General features: G+C 39.2%; 1 protein-coding gene across 2 annotated transcripts in view; it reads left to right on the top strand.

Moving 5' to 3' along the window:
* WASHC3 (WASH complex subunit 3) overlaps nt 1–16,707 on the top strand; it is a 55,177-nt gene extending 38,470 nt beyond the window's left edge. For both annotated transcript variants that reach the window (XM_068971800.1, XM_068971798.1), the window contains exon 7: nt 16,507–16,707. In XM_068971800.1, coding sequence (XP_068827901.1) covers nt 16,507–16,591 — 85 coding nt within the window. In that variant the 3' untranslated portion in view covers nt 16,592–16,707. The remainder of the gene's footprint in view (nt 1–16,506) is intronic.
* Nucleotides 16,708–17,142: the final 435 nt, after the last annotated feature.

Genomic DNA, 17,142 nt, shown 5'->3' with positions numbered 1-17,142 from the left:
TCTTTATAGCCCAGCTCTCACATCCGTACACGACCACTGGAAAAACCATAGCCTTGACAAGATGGACCTTTGTTGACAAAGTAATGTCTCTGCTTTTTAATATGCTGTCTGCTGCTGCTGCTGCTAAGTCACTTCAGTTGTGTCCGACTCTGTGCGACCCCATAGACGGCAGCCCACCAGGCTCCCCCGTCCCTGGGATTCTCCAGGCAAGAACACTGAAGTGGGTTGCCATTTCCTTCTCCAGTGCATGCAAGGGAAAAGTGAAAGTGAAGTTGCTCAGTCGTGTCTGACTCCTAGCAACCCCATGCACTGCAGCCTACCAGGCTCCTCCGTCCATGGGATTTTCCAGGCAAGAGTACTGGAGTGGGGTGCCATTGCCTTCTCCGAATATGCTGTCTAGGTTGGTCATAATTTTCCTTCCAAGGAGGAAGCCTCTTTTAATTTCATGGCTGCAGTCACCATCTGCAGTGATTCTGGAGCCCCCCAAAATAAAGTCAGCCACTGTTTCCACTGTTTCCCCATCTATTTCCCATGAAGTGATGGGACCGGATGCCATGATCTTCATTTTCTGAATGTTGAGCTTTAAGCCAACTTTTTCACTCTCCTCTTTCACTTTCATAAAGAGGCTCTTTAGTTCTTCTTTACTTTCTGCCATAAGGGTGGTGTCATCTGCATATCCGAGGTTATTGATATTTCTCCTGGCAATCTTGATTCTAGCTTGTGCTTCTTCCAGCCCAGCATTTCTCATGATATACTCTGCATATAAGTTAAATAAGCAGAGTGACAATGTACAGCCTTGATGTACTCCTTTTCTGATTTGGAACTAGTCTGTTGTTCCATGTCCAGTTCTAACTGTTGCTTCACAACAGTGAGAGATAAGAGATAATAAAAATATTGAAGAAGCAGTGTTAAAAACAGTTGGGGTCTGCCAGTGTCTAGCAAGCAAGAAGTTAGGGGAGCTATTGGGATGTAAGAACCCCAAGATAAACAGCAGAAACCCATCTTACCTAGGATAGCTAGCTTTCTTTTTCTTTATCATATTAGGCATTGTGTTGTTTCTCTGGCTGGGGAATCTGCTTACCACAGCAAAGAACAGGTATACCTGCCTTGATGGACATTCAGAATAGAAAAGACCAAACTGTGTGTAGTTTGAGTAAACGTAATGCTGAAATAAGTCTTACTAGTTACTGTAGTCAAAATTGTCTCTCTTTTTTTTTTTTTTAACTATCCCAAATGTCTTTATATAGTCAATGTAACTAGTACTTTGGCCACCTCATGCAAAGAGTTGACTCACTGGAAAAGACTTTGATGCTGGGAGGGATTGAGGGCAGGAGGAAAAGGGGACCACCAAGGATGAGATGGCTGGATGGCATCACTGACTCGATGGACATGAGTCTGAGTGAACTCCCGGAGTTGGTGATGGACAGGGAGGCCTGGCGTGCTGCGATTAATGGGGTCACAAAGAGTCGGACACAACTGAGCGACTGAACTGGACTGAACTGAATCTTAGTTCAGGAATTCAGTGTTTGGCTGTTTCCTTAAGACCACTTATTAACTATTGCATAGGTGGCTCAGATGGTAAAGAATCTGCCTGCAACACAGGCAGACCTGAGTTCAATCCCTGGGTCAGAAAGATCCCCTGGAGAAGGAAATGGCAACCCACTCCAGTATTCTTGCCTGGAGAATCCCGTGGACAGAGGAATATGGTGGGCTACAGTCCATGGGGTCAAAAAGAGTCAGACATGAAACTAACACTGAGAACAACACTAATTGACAAGTATCATGTGACATTATAACTGTGTGTGCTATAGTTGATATTGAAAAGTGATTTGAATAACTATCACACCCTATCCCCACAACCCTGCTACTCAGCAGTATTTGCTCTAACCATGTTTTTGGCACTTTATCTGCTTTAAATTCCACTGTTTTAAATGGAAAGAAAATGAAAAATATCTTTAAACTATTTACCTACATAAATAAATGTTTTTCCAAAGAATATTTATAATGTTTGCCATCAAAGTGGTTTTGATTTTAAGCACAAATGTAAATCTCTTTTTAATGAAAACAGATCAATGATATTTATATCTTAAGACTCCTTTATGTACAGGATCACAGAAACGTAACTCAAACTAGCTAAAGTAAAAAGGGAAGTTATTGACTCACATTCCTAAGAAGTCTAAGCAGGACAAAATCAGGGTCACAGCACCATTATTGCTGGCTGGTTGGTATTTTCTCTCACCTGTACCTCGGTCTGCCTTTAATCAAACATGGCATAATAATCCACTTTTCTCCTACTGCTGATAAGCTTCCTCCTGGAAAACAAGGAATTAGCAAATAATATATGCTTTATATTTTAAATGGCTGTAATATTGCTAGTTTCACCAACTGAAAGGAAAGAGAACCCCTTCTCCATAGTCCATAGCTCATTTCTAGGGAAGCATTCTGATTGTCCCCGTTTGGTTTATGAGCCCTTCCTTATGCCGGTCTCTTTACAGAGAATGATTCTCCTGACCTGCCAGTCCTGGATTATGTGACTGAAACAAGGAACGGTATAAGGAAAGGATGAAGACAGCAGGGATTGTGGTTGACAGTCTTGTTTATGTAAATGGGAGAAAGATGACAGAAAAACATGCACACAGCATCCTGTTTGCTAAAAAGTACTGATTTGTATATGGTTAGTCCTTTCGGAGAAGGCAATGGCAACCTACTCCAGTATTCTTGCCTGTAAAATCCCGTGGGCGGAGGAGCCTGGTAGGCTGCAGTCCATGGGATCGCTAAGAGTCAGACACAACTGAGCAACTTTGCTTTCACTTTTCACTTTCATGCATTGGAGAAGGAAATGGCAACCCACTCCAGTGTTCTTGCCTGGAGAATCCCAGGGAAGCCTGGTGAGCTGCCATCTCTGGGGTCGCACAGAGTCGGACACAACTGAAGTGACTTAGCAGCAGCAGCAGCAGTCCTTTCCTTTCTAAATTTTGGCTCAGTTTTAGTTGAGGTCAACCTAGTAATCTTTGAAAATATCTCTTTTTAAAGAAATTAAACAGTAAGGAGTTTAAAGTTAAGCTTTAAAAAGTTTGCTTTTACTAAGACTTTTATTGATAATCTTAATGCCACAAATTATATAAGTATGCTTATTAAAATATAGCTACCAAGATAACACTAAAGATTGAGATTTTTAAAAATATATACATGATAAATCATGAATATGACTTATTTTTTTCTGCATTTTGCTGACATAGTCTTTTTTAGTGATTCATTTATATTGTTTAAAATACTGAGAGTATTATGAAATCTTCATTTCCACAATTTAGTAGTGAAGTGTGACTAGTAAAGTAGCAACCATTTAAAACATATCTTTAAAACTTCTTTCTATGAAAGAAAATTAAAAGGTATGCACACGCGCATGCACACACACACACAGAATCAAGCCAGAGCAGTTCTGATTATTCAAAAGCCAAATACTATTCCCCCTAAGAATATTAATATGAATATCCAGTTTGGAAATGTTGTTAAGAGTTTTATTATTACATTAACATTTTTAAAGCTTTATAACTTATAAAATGTTTTCATGTATTAACCTCATTTGATTTTCACAATTTTTGAAGTTTTTTATATAACAAAAGGAACTCTAGTATGTAGCTTTTCTTTTGTTTTCATAGCAATTACAGTTCAAAGTAGCTTTAAATTTATTTTAAAAATGAATGAGGGCAAGCAAAAAAGTATCAGTAAGAATATGAAGAAATTGTAACCCTGGTACACTCTGGGTGGGAATGTAAAATTATATAATTGCTGTGGAAAACAGTATGGCAATTTCTCCAAAAATCACTTCTGGGCATATACTCAAAAAAGTGAAAGCAGAGATTCAAATAGATGCTTGTATACTCATGTTCATAGCAGCATTTTTCACAATAGTCCAAAAGTAGAAACAACCCAAATGCCCATCCATAAGTGAATGGATTAACAAAATGTATTATCTGCATACAATGAAGTATTATTATTCCTAAAATTGAAAACAAATTCTGATACATGGTACAATATGGATGAATCTTGAAGACATGATAAATGAAAGAAGACAGTCACAAAAAGACAGGTATTGTATAATTCCACCTACATGAGGTACCTAGAGTAGACAAATTCATAGAGACAGAAAGTAGTGGAGTGGTTGTCACAGGCTAGAAGGAGAGAGAAATGAGGAGTTATTGTTTAACTGGTACAGAGTTTCAGTTTCGCAACATGAAAAGAATTCTGGAGGTTGGTTAAGTGGTGATGATTGCACAATACTGTGAATGTACTCAGCACCACTGAACTGTACACTTTTAAATGGTTAAGATGGTAAGTTTTATGTTATGTGTATTATACCACAAAAAAAAAATGAGAAAAGGAAGAAATGAACAAAGAGAATAACAAGTGTTGACAAGGATATGGAGAAATTATAACTCTCATATTCTGATGGTGGAAATATAAAATGACGCATTCAGTGGGGAAAACAGTTTGACAGTTCCTCAAAAAGTCAGACATGGAGTTAACCAGATGACTCAGCAGTTCTACTTGAGGTTTGTACTCGAGTATTCTAAACATACATTCACACTAAAACTTGTACACAGATGTTCCACTAGCATTATTCATAACAGCCAAAAAGTAGGAATAACCTAAATGTTCATCAACTGATGAATGGATAAACAAATTGGTATATCCATGCAATGGAATAATATTCACCATAAAAAGGAATGAAGTACTGATAAATGCTACAACATGGAAGAACCTTGAAAACATTTTATCAAGTGAAAGAATCTTGAAAAAAAAGGCTAAATATCCTCAATCCTATTTATATGAAATGTCCTGAATAGACAAATCCATAGACGCAGAAAAGTAGATTCATGGTCATCAGAGGATGAGGGTGAAAGGAAATGGAATGTGTCTGCTAATGAGTTTTAGGTTTCTTTTTGCAGTAATGAAAATGTTCTACAATTAGATAGCAGTAATGGTTGCACAACCTTGTGAATATACTAAAACTCTAATTTGTAAAATTTTAAATGGTGAATTTTATGGTATGTGAATTATATCTCAGTTAAAAACATAAATGACTTCTTGAGTGTCCATCAACAGATGAATGGTTAAAGACTTGGTATATATATCCAATAGAATATTATTCAACCGTACAAAAGAATGAAGTTTTGCCATTTGGATGGACTTGGAGGGTATTATGCTAAGTGAAGCAAGTCAGGCAGAGAAAAACAAATACTGTATGATACGACTTATACATGTGGAATCTGAAAAATATCAGTAAACCCTAGTGAGTATAACAAAAAAGATGCAAACTCACAGATATAGAGAACAAACTAGTGGTTACCAGTTGGGGGAGAGAGGTGGTAGGGGCAATATCAAGAGGGGATTAAAAGGTTCAAACTTATATATAAGTAAGTTACAAGGATATATTGTACAGCACAGAGTATATAGCCAATATTTTATAATGACTATAAATAGAATATTACCTTTAAAAATTGTGAATCACTGCATTGTACACCTGTGGCTTATATAATTATGTACACCAACTATACTTAAATTTTTTAAAAAATGACTTCTTAAAATTCCTAAACTTAGTTGTGTGATTTCACTGAAAACTGACATTTCATATAACTTCTCTGCACTCTCCACCTATTGTCCCTACCAAATGACCTAATTTCATCTACTGTTTTACCCCAGTTACTTTTCTACACCCTAGCTACCAAAAGATTTATAGGTCCCAAATGCACTGTGCTGCACCATCCCTGTTTTTCTTTATTCAGAATGCTCTCATCCCCACTTATTCCCACATTTTCTGTTTCTGACAAATTCATCCCTATCCCAACACTCTTCACAAATGTATTCACCTTTCTTGAGTTTTCTGTGACTAACACTGAAGTGAAGTCGCTCAGTCGTGTCTGACTCTTTGCGACCCCGTGGACCTATGCAGCCTACCTGGCTTCTCTGTCCATGGGATTCTCTAGGCAAGAATACTGGAGTGGGTTGCCATTTCCTTCTCCAGGAGATCTTCCCAACCCAGGGATCGAACCCGAGTCTCCCGTATCAGTAACGCTAGCAGAATGAATTACCTTTTCCTTTCAAACAAGTGTAGTTACTACAACTATATTTTGTGTATCACACTGTATAAGAATAGTTTATTTCCTTCTGTCTCCCCCACTAAATTATCAGCTTCAGAGCAGCAACTACTTATTATTTGTTTCTGTACCTGCAGCACCTAAAAACTTTCTTGGCCATGTAGTAGGTACATGATAACAATGAGAATTATAATCATAATAATAGATAGCCATTATTTAATATACCTACTATGTGCCACATGACAAACCTCGACAGCATATTAAAAAGCAGAGACATCACTCTGCTGACAAAGGTCAGTATAGTCAAAGCTATGGTTTTTGCAGTAGTCATGTACAGGTGTGAGAGTTGAACAATAAAAAAGGCTGAGCACTGAAGAATTGATCCTTTCGAACTGTGGTGTTGAAGACTCTTGAGAGTCGCTTGGACTGCACGGAGATCAACCCAGTCAATCCTAAAGGGAATCAGTCCTGAATATTCGTTGGAAGGACTGATGCTGAAGCTGAAGCTCCAATACTTTGGCCACCTTATGCAAAGAGCCGATTCATTGGAAAAGACTCTGATGTTGGGAAAGACTGAAGGCAAGAGGAGAAGAGGATGACAGAAGATGAGATGGCTGGATGGTATCACCCACTCAATGGACATGAGTTTGAGCAAATTCTGGGAGATATTGAAGGACAGGGAGGCCTAGCATGCTACAGTTCATGGGGTCACAAAGAGTCGGGACATGACTGAGTGACTGAACAACAACAACAATGTGCCACATATTATTCAGTGTATTTTGCAGTTAGTAATTCATCCTAATATTCACCGCAATCCAGTCAGTCAGTTGGATACACAGTCTAGTTAAATAGTTTCCCCAAAGTTGCTCAGAAACTACATAGCAAGGCTAGGATTTGAACCCAGTATTTATACCCACTACTAGTAGAGTTCTTGCTTCTGTGGAGAATAATGAAGACTGTGTTCCCATGTTAGCATTTTAGGCAGTGGAGAATCAGTCAAAACCACTAAAAGCTGTACTTGGCTCTAACACTTTATTATACTGAGTACATGTGACATCCTCATGGGCATAATCTAAAATTTTTTTTAATTTATTTATTTTAATTGGAGGCTAATTACTATACAATATTGTAGTAGTTTTGCCATACACTGACATGAATCTGCCATGGGTGTGCATGTGTTCTCCATCATGAACACCCCTCCCACCTCCCTCTCCATCCCATCCCTCAGGGTCATCCCAGTACACTAGCCCTGAGCACCCTTTCTCATGCATTGAACCTGGACTGGTGATCTCTTTCACATATGATATACGTGTTTCAATGCTATTCTCTCAAATCATCCCACCCTCACCTTCTCCCAGAGTCCAAAACACTATTCTATACAACTGTGTCTTCTTTGCTGTCTCACATATAGGGTCATTGTTATCATCTTTCTAAATTCCATATATATGCACATTAGTATACTGTATTGATGTTTTTCTTTCTGATTTACTTCACTCTGTACAATAGGCTCCAGTTTCATCCACCTCATTAGAACTGATTCAAATGTATTCTTTTTAATGGCTGAGTAATATTCCATTGTGTTTATGTACCACAACTTTCTTACCCATTTGTCTGCTGATAGACATCTAGGTTGCTTCCATGTCCTGGCTATTATAAACAGTGCTGCGATGAACACTGGGGTACACGTGTCTCTTTCAATTCTTGTTTCCTCGGTGCGTATGCCCAGCAGTGAGATTGCTGGGTCATACAGCAGTTCTGTTTCCAGTTTTTTAAGGAATCTCCTCACTGTTCTCCATAGTGGCTGTACTAGTTTGCATTCCCACCAACAGTGTAAGAGGGTTCCCTTTTCTCCACACCCTCTCCAGCATTTATTGCTTGTAGACTTTTGGATCGCAGCCATTCTGACCAGCGTGAGTGAGATGGTACCTCATTGTGGTTTTGATTTGCATTTCTCTGATAATGAGTGATGTTGAGCATTTTTTCATGTGTTTGTTAGCCATCTGTATGTCTTCTTTAGAGAAATGTCTGTTTGGTTCTCTTGCCCGTTTTTTGATTGGGTTGTATATTTTTCTGGAATTGAGCTGCAGAAGCTGCTTATATATTTTTGAGATTAATTTTTTGTCAGTTGCTTTGTTTGCTATTATTTTCTCCCATTCTGAAGGCTGTCTTTTCACCTTGCTTATAGTTTCCTTCATTGTGCAAATACTTTTAAGTTTAATTAGGTCCTATTTGTTTAATTTTACTTTTATTTCCATTACTCAGGGAGGTGAGTCATAGGGAATCCTGCTGTGATTTATGTCAGAGAGTGTCTTGCCTATGTTTTCCTCAAGGAGTTTTATAGTTTCTGGTCTTACGTTTAGATCTTTAATCCATTTTGAGTTTATTTTTGTGTATGGTGTTAGAAAGTGTTCTCGTTTCATTCTTTTACAAGTGGTTGACCGGTTTTCCCAGCACTGCTTGTTCAAGAGATTGTCTTTTCTCCATTGTATATTCTTGCCTCCTTTGTCAAAGATAAGGTGTCCATAGGTGCATGGATTTATCTCTGGGCTTTCTATTTTGTTCCATTGATCTATATTTCTGTCTTTGTGCCAGTACCATAGTGTTGATTCCTCCAGGTCCATATTTCCATTCGAATTGTGAAATTATTTGTTCTGGTTCTGTAGAAAAAACCGTTGGTGGCTTGATAGGGATTGCATTGAATCTATAGATTGCTTTGGGTAGTATACTCATTTTCACTATATTGATTCTTCCAATCCATGAACATGGTATATTTCTCCATCTAGTTGTGTCTTCTTTGACTTCTTTCATCAGTGTTTTATAGTTTTCTATATATAGGCCTTTTGTTTCTTTAGGTAGATATAGTCCCAAGTATTTTATTCTTTTTGTTGCAGTGGTGAATGGAATTGTTTCCTTAGTTTCTCTGTTTTCTCATTGTTAGTGTATAGGAATGCAAGGGATTTCTGTGTGTTAATTTTATATCCTGCAACTTTACTATATTCATTGATTAGCTCTAGTAATTTTCTGTTGGAGTCTTGAGGGTTTTCTATGTAGAGGATCATGTCATCTGCAAACAGAGTTTTACTTTTTTTTGAATCTGGATTCCTTTTATTTCTTTTTCTTCTCTGATTGCTGTGGCTAAAACTTCAACACTATGTTGAATAGTAGTGGTGAGAGTGGGCACCCTTGTCTTGTTCCTGACTTTAGGGGAAATGCTTTGAATTTTTAACCTTTGAGGATAATGTTTGTTGTGGGTTTGCCATATATAGCTTTTATTGTGTTGAGGGATGGCATCACAGACTTGATGGACATGAGTTTGGGTAAACTCCAGGAGTTGGTGATGGACAGGGAGGCCTGGCATGCTGCGATTCATGGGGTCGCAAAGAGTCAGACACGAGTGAGCGACTGAACTGAACTGAACTGATGTTCCTTCTATTCCTGCTTTCTGGAGGGTTTTTTTTATCATAAATGGATGTTGAATTTTGTCAAAGGCTTTCTCTGCATCTATTGAGATAATCATATTGTTTTTATCTTTTAATTTGTTAATGTGGTGTTTTATATTGATTGATTTGTGGATATTAAAGAATCCTTGCATCCCTGGGATAAAGCCCACTTGGGCATGATGTATGATGTTTTTAATATGTTGTTGAATACTATTTGCTAGGATTTTGTTAAGGATTTTTGCATCTATGTTCATCAGTGATATTGGGCTGTAGTTTTCTTTTTTTGTGGCATCTTTGTCTGGTTTTGGTATTAGGGTGATGGTGGCCTCATGGAGTGAGTTTGGAAGTTTACCTTCCTCTGCAATTTCTGGAAGAGTTTGAGTAGGATAGGTGTTAGCTCTTCTCTAAATTTTTGGTAGAATTCAGCTGTGAAGCCGTCTGGTCCTGGGCTTTTGTTTGCTGGAAGATTTCTGATTATAGTTTCAATTTCTGTGCTTGTGATGGGTCTGTTAAGCTTTTCTATTTCTTCCTGGTTCAGTTTTGGAAAGTTATACTTTTCTAAGAATTTGTCCATTGCTTCCAAGTTGTCCATTTTATTGGCATATAGTTGCTGATAGTATTCTCTTATGATCCTTTGTCTTTCATTATTGTCTGTTGTGATTTCTCCACTTTCATTTCTAATTTTGTTGATCTGATTCTACTCCCTTTGTTTCTTGATGAGTCTGGCTAATGGTTTGTCAATTTTATTTATCTTCTCAAAGAATAAGCTTTTGGCTTTGTTGATTTTTGCTATGGTCTCTTTTGCTTCTTTTGCATTTATTTCTGCCCTAATTTTTATGATTTCTTTCCCTCTGCTAACCCTGGGGTTCTTCATTTCTTCCCTTTCTAGTTGCTTTAGGTGTAGAGTTAGGTTATTTACTTGACTTTTTTCTTGTTTCCTGAGGTAAGCTTGTATTGCTATGAACTTAGCACTGCTTTTACTGAGTCCCATAGGTTTTGGGTTATTGTGTTTTTAATTTCATTCATTTCTATACTGATTTTTATTTCTTTTTTTATTTTTTCTGTGATTTGTTGGTTATTCAGAAGCATATTGGATAGCCTCCATGTATTGGAATTTTTAACAGATTTTTCCCTGTACTTGACATCTAATCTTCTGCATTGTGATCAGATAAGATGCTTGGAATGATTTCAATTTTTTTCAATTTACCAAGGCTAGATTTATGGCCCAGGATGTGTTGTATCCTGGAGAAGGTTCCCTGTGCACTTGAGAAAAAGGTGAAATTCATTCTTTTGGGGTGAAATGTCCTATAGATATCAATTAGGTCTAACTGGTCTATTGTATCATTTATAAAGTTTGTGTTTCCTTGTTAATTTTCTGTTTAGTTGATCTGTCCATAGGTGTGAGTGGGGTATTAAAGTCTCCCACTATTATTGTGTTACTGTTAATTTCCCCTTTCATACTCATTAGCATTTGCCTTACATATTGCAGTGCTCCTATGTTGGGTGCATATATATTTATAATTGTTATATCTTCTTCTTGGATTGATCCTTTGATCATTATGTAGTGTCCTTCTTTGTCTCATTTCACAGACTTTACGTCAGAGTCTATTTTATCTGATATGAGTATTGCTACTCCTGCTTTCTTTTGGTCTCCATTTGTGTGAAATATCTATTTCCAGCCATTCCCTTTCAGTCTGTATGTGTCCCTTATTTTGAGGTGGATCTCTTGTAGACAACATATGTAGGGGTCTTGTTTTCATATCCATTCAGCCAGTCTTTGTCTTTTGGTTGGGGCATTCAACCCATTTACATTTAAGGTAATTATTGATGAGTATGATCCCATTGCCATTTCCTTTATTGTTTAGGTTTGAGTTTACACACCCCTTCTGTGTTTCCTGTCCAGAGAAGATCCTTTAGCATTTGTTGGAGAGCTGTTTTGGTGGTGCTGAATTCTCTCAGCTTTTGCTTGTCTGTAAAGCTTTTGATTTCTCCTTCATAATTGAGTGAGATCCTTGCTGGGTACAGTAATCTGGGCTGTAGTTTTCTCTCTTTCATCACTTTAAGTATGTCCTGCCATTCCCTCCTGGCCTGAAGAGTTTCTGTTGAAAGATCAGCTGTTATCCTTAAGTGAATCCCCTTGTGTGTTATTTGTTGTTTTTCCCTTGCTGCTTTTAATATTTGTTCTTTGTGTTTGATCTTTGTTGATTTGATTAATATGTGTCTTGGGTGATTTGCCTTTGGTTTAACCTTTTGGAACTCTCTGGGTTTCTTGGACTTGGGTGGCTATTTCCTTCCCCATTGTAGGGAATTTTTCAACTATTATCTCCTCAAGTATTTTCTTATGGTCTTTCTTTTTGTCTTCTTCTTTTGGGACTCCTATGATTCGAATGTTGGGGTGTTTGACATTGTCCCAAAGGTCTCTGAGATTGTCCTCATTTCTTTTAATTCTTTTTTCCTCTCTGCTTCATTTATTTCCACCATTGTATCTTCCACCTCACTTATCCTATCTTCTGCCACAGTTATTCTACTATTCGTTCCCTCCAGAGTGTTTTTGATCTCATTTATTGCATTATTCATTATTGATTGACTTTTTTATTTCTTCTAGGTCCTTGTTAAACCTTTCTTGCATCTTCTCAATCCTTGTCTCCAGGCTATTTATGTGTAACTCCATTTTGTTTTCAAGATTTTGGATCATTTTTACTATCATTATTCTGAATTCTTTTTCAGGTAGACTCCCTATCTCCTCCTCTTTTGTTTGATTCAGTGGGCATTTATCATGTTCCTTTACCTGCTGAGTATTTCTCTGCCTTTTCATCTTGTTTAGATTGCCTTGTGTTTGGGGTGGTCTTTCTGTATTCTGGCAGTTCATGGTTCTTCTTCATTGTGGAGGTTTCTCCCTGTGGGTGGGGTTGGATGAGTGGCTTGTCAGGGTTTCCTGGTTAGGGAAGCTTGTGTTGGTGTTCTGGTGGGTGGAGCTGGATTTCTTCTCTCTGGAGTGCAATGAAGTGTCCAATAGTGAGTTTTAAGATGTCTTGAGTTTGGTGTGGCTTTCAGCAGCCTGTATATTAAAGCTCAGGGCTATGTTCCTGTGTTGCTGGAGAATGTGCATGGTATGTCTTGCTCTGGAACTTGTTGGTTCTTGGGTGCAGCTTGGTTTCAGTGTAGGTATGGAGGCTTTTGAATGAGTTCTTATTGATTAATGTTCCGTGGAGTCAGGAGTTCTCTAGTGTTCTCAGGTTTGGGGTTTAATCTCCTGCCTCTTGTTTTCAGTCTTATTCTTACAGTAGCCTCAAGACTTCTCCATTCATAAGCACTGATGGTAAAATATCTAGGTTAATGTAGAAAAGATTCTCCATAGTGAGGGACACCCAGAAAGGTTCGCTGAGTTACATGGAGAAGAGAAGAGGGAGGAGGAAGATAAAGGTGACCAGGAGGAGGAGAAGGGAATCAAAAGGGGAGAGAGCAATCTAGCCAGTAATCAAATCCCTATGTGCTCTCCACCGCCTGGAACACCCAGAGAGGTTTACGGAGTTATATAGAGAAGAGAAGAGCGAGTAAGGAGATAGAGGTGAACAGGATGAGAAGAGAGGGGGTCAAAAGAGACAGACAGACCTAGCCAGTAATCAGTTCCCTAAGTGTTCTCCACAGCCCGGAATACCCAAAGAAATTCAGAGTTGAGTAGAGAAGAGAAGGGGGAGGGAGGAGATAGAGGTGACCTAGGGGAGAAAAAGAGTCAAAAGAGGGAGAGGGCAATCAAGCCAGTAATCACACTCCTAAGTAAAAATGGGTACTGAAAATTGGATTCTTAAAGGTACAAAATTGATAACAAATACCAAAAAGCAAAGATTAAAAATCTAGAGTAGAGGTTGCTGCTGCTGCTAAGTCACGTCAGTTGTGTCCGACTCTGTGCGACCCCATAGACGGCAGCCCACCAGGCTCCGCCATCCCTGGGATTCTCCAGGCAAGAACACTGGAGTGGGTTGCCATTTCCTTCTCCAGTGCATGAAAGTGGAAAGTGAAAGTGAAGTCATTCAGTCATGTCCGACTCCTAGCAACCCCATGGACTGCAGCCTACCAGGCTCCTCCGTCCATGGGATTTTCCAGGCAAGAGTACTGGAGTGGGGTGCCATTGCCTTCTCCGAGAGTAGAGGTTAGACTCTCAAAAATACAATATTAAAAAAACAAAATCACAAAAATTATATTAAAAAATAGATGAAATTTGCTTTAAAAATAGGGTCCTTTTTTCTTGAAAGGTAATAGTAGGTTATAAAATGAAAATTAAAGGAGTAATAAAGGACTTACAATTTTTTTAATTAAAAAAATGAAAATAGAAAAATATATCTAGGAATTTCTCTGGAGCTGTTGTGGGCAATGTCGGGTCAGTTCAGTTTCAGATAGTTCCTTGTTCCAACTTATACTTCTCAAGGTCTATAAGTCCCTTCCAATGTAGTTGGTGCTAACTACAGGGTTTTAATCTGTTGATTCCAAAGCGGTTCCCTCTGTTTATTTTGGCTTCTTCTGTTTGCAAGTCTCCGGTGTCTAATTTCCACCCTGACACAAGGGGGGGGTGGTGATCACTTATTTAGGCTCACTTGTTCAGTCGTCCTGTGGGGAGGGAGGAACACTGTAAACAAATATCACTGGTGTGTGTGGGGAGTGCTCGCATTGTCACGGCCACACTGGGTTTGCCCCAGCTCACAGCATGTGTGCTTTCCCAATCTACACTGCTCAGACTCCAGGTTGCTCTGCAGGCGAACTGTCTAAAGCGGGCCCTGGGTTGCATGCACTTCCCAGGTCTAAGCCGCCCAGGCTCAGGTTCAGGTTCTCGGGTACTCCACAAAGGCGGAGACTCAGTTGGGCCTGCGTTTTGTGCCTTTCCTAGGTCCAAGCAGCTCAGGTGACCAGGTGCTTGGCGAGCGCACTCTCCCCAGGTGGGGCGGGGCGTCTTATCTCCTCCCCAGTCCCAGCCGCTTGGTTTCCTGGGCGCACAGCCGAAGCACCACCTCAAGTGTGCTGTGTGTCTGCTCTGGGGAACTGATCTCTGGCTGTGACCTTCCTGGCTGATGTCAACCGTCCAGGATCCCAGGAAGACTTGGTTAGCAACTGGGAGCCTGCTCACAGTTTGGTAGAGGATGCCGTCTCTGGGGCCGAGATTGCTCCTTTCTGGCTCTGGCTATTGCCCGCCTGCCTCCCTGCCTCCAGCAGGCAATGGGCCAGTCCAAAGATGGCTAGCTCTCCTGTGGTATTAGCTCAGTCCTTTGTTCTGTGACCGGGCCAGCAGTGCCTTAGGTTAGAGCTTTTCACGGGAAAGTTCTCTCTTTTTTCCCTCTCTCTCTCTGGCTGTCACACTGTTTGCATTGCTATCTCACGTTAGCTCCTTCACATTGCCCTCAGGGCATTCAGGCTCAGTCCCTGCCCTAAACCTGTTCAGCACCCCCTTGCTGGTGGCAGATGCGAGTATCTAGGCTACTTCTCCGCTGGGAGTTGCCGTTAGGCACGTAATCTGTGAGTTTTATTCATTTTTCCTCCCAGTTATGTTGCCCTCTGAGATTCCAAAACTCCCCACAGACCTGCCAGGGAGAGGGTTTTCTGATGTTTGGAAACTTCTCCTCTTTTAGGACTCCCTCCCCGGAACAGGTCTCCATCCCTAACTATTTTGTCTCTCTTTTTATCTTTTATATTCTGTCCTACCTCCTTTTGAAGACAACGGGCTGCCTTTCTGGGTGCCTGGTGTCCTCTGCCAATGTTCAGAAGTTTTTTTGTGGAATTTGCTCAGAGTTCAAATTATCTTTCAATGAATTTGTGGGGGAGAAAGTGGTCTCCCTGTCCTATTCCTCCACCGTCTTAGGACTGCCCCCCCATAATCTGAAATTGTGCAGCAGAGCAAAGGGGTTTATATTTGACCCATTGCTAAGGAGCAGTGCCAGCATTTCTTCTGTTTCATAGCACAACACACATGGTATTAAAAACTAAGTCAGAATTTGGCCATAATTCATAATAACTAATAACATAATTCATAACAAGTTAGTAGGAGACTATACATTTTATTTTAGCAATAATTATTATATTTGTGGCAAAGAAGAGTTTTGTTTGTTGGTATCTTAAATCTTATTAAGAATCAAGGAGCCTGAGAGAAAAATAAGTTTTGTAGCTTTTAATTACTGAAACAGAGCCGCTGTATTAGTCTTCCTTTCCCTCTTAGTTTCCCCCAGGTATACTTTGCTTAATTTGCTTTCTTGGTTAGAGTGAATAGGTGCTGAGTGATAGTGCTGCCACATTGATTAAATGATTTATTAACAAACACTATGGAACTTATCAAGTTGACTGTTTTCAATGACACCAATAAAAGACATTATTTTTATGAACTAATTCTTCTTATGTTTATCTGATGATAAAGCATATAAGTGAAAACACTCAGCAGACATTAAGAACCACCTTTGAACAGTCACTCTCCTCCCCTACAAGATTTCTGTATTGTCTGTGTTTCTTACTGGCCGTTCTTGAAATCTCTTACATTTTTAAATTACTCCCTTCAGCTTTCCTGAACATGAAGGTTTTCTTTTTTTTTCCCCCACTTCTAGCATTTCTCTCTCTGTACCTTATGGACACTTGGAGGCTGCAAGGATTTAGCACTGGTCATGCCAGCCTCTCCAGATCACATCTCTGTCTGTCATTGGGTCTCCGTGGTAATGAGAAGCAGAAAGTGCTGAAGTAGCGCACTGTGTAAGGACTGGCGGGAGGAAGTGGTGCCATGGCCTGTACAGGAATAGCACTGAATCCCCATGGTACTGGAGAAGCCTGCGAGAAGCGTGCTGTGGTAGAGAGCAGGGGGCTCTCAGTTAAGGACGCAGACTTGGCAGATTTATTAGCAGCAATATTCTAGGCTGAACCTAATTTACAGTTAGTGATTTTTTTTTCAACTGGAAAAACCGTTAAATTTCTTTTTTTTTTTTTTCCTTCTCTTTCAGGAGGCCAGATGCTCCAGTGCCTGATGGTGAAGGTGAAAAAAACACAGAAGAAAGTTCAGATAGCGAATCTTCTTTTAGTGACTAAGCTTAATTTTCATAACAATTACATATACACGTGTTAGTACACCTTTACATTCTATAAGACAGGATGAACTGTAATTCTTCGTTATAAAAACATCAAGTGGCTACAGATCTGCCACCAAGCTTCCTCTGTGTTAAAAAATAAATAAATAAAGCATTTATAATAAGCTGGCAGTATGTCTTGTTACCAAAATAAAGGTCCCTGCTGAGAAATAGAATAGCCTAAATAAAGTACTAAGATGGAGTATTTCAGAGATGCAAGGAGCATGTAGAATGAAGTCAGTGTGAGGTTAATGTTCAAAAATAGACTCAATGCAAAAAAAAAAAGTGAATTTGGCAAAGTGAATGATTCAATTTTTGTGAATACTTTAGCATGATAAGTATTATGTACACTTGTATCGTAAGAGTTGTTAAATTTCTGTCAGAAATTAATACTGGATTGAAATTTTTTGTGACAATTGGAAGCTTATATATCACGTTTATTGTGGGTCTGGAACTTACTGGTAGTATTTATTAGCATGTAAAGCTTTTCACAGCTTGTGCATTAGTTAGATA

Source organism: Capricornis sumatraensis, chromosome 4, assembly GCF_032405125.1.
Source record: "Capricornis sumatraensis isolate serow.1 chromosome 4, serow.2, whole genome shotgun sequence".
NCBI lineage: Eukaryota > Metazoa > Chordata > Mammalia > Artiodactyla > Bovidae > Capricornis > Capricornis sumatraensis.
This window is presented reverse-complemented; position numbering and strand designations above follow the sequence as displayed.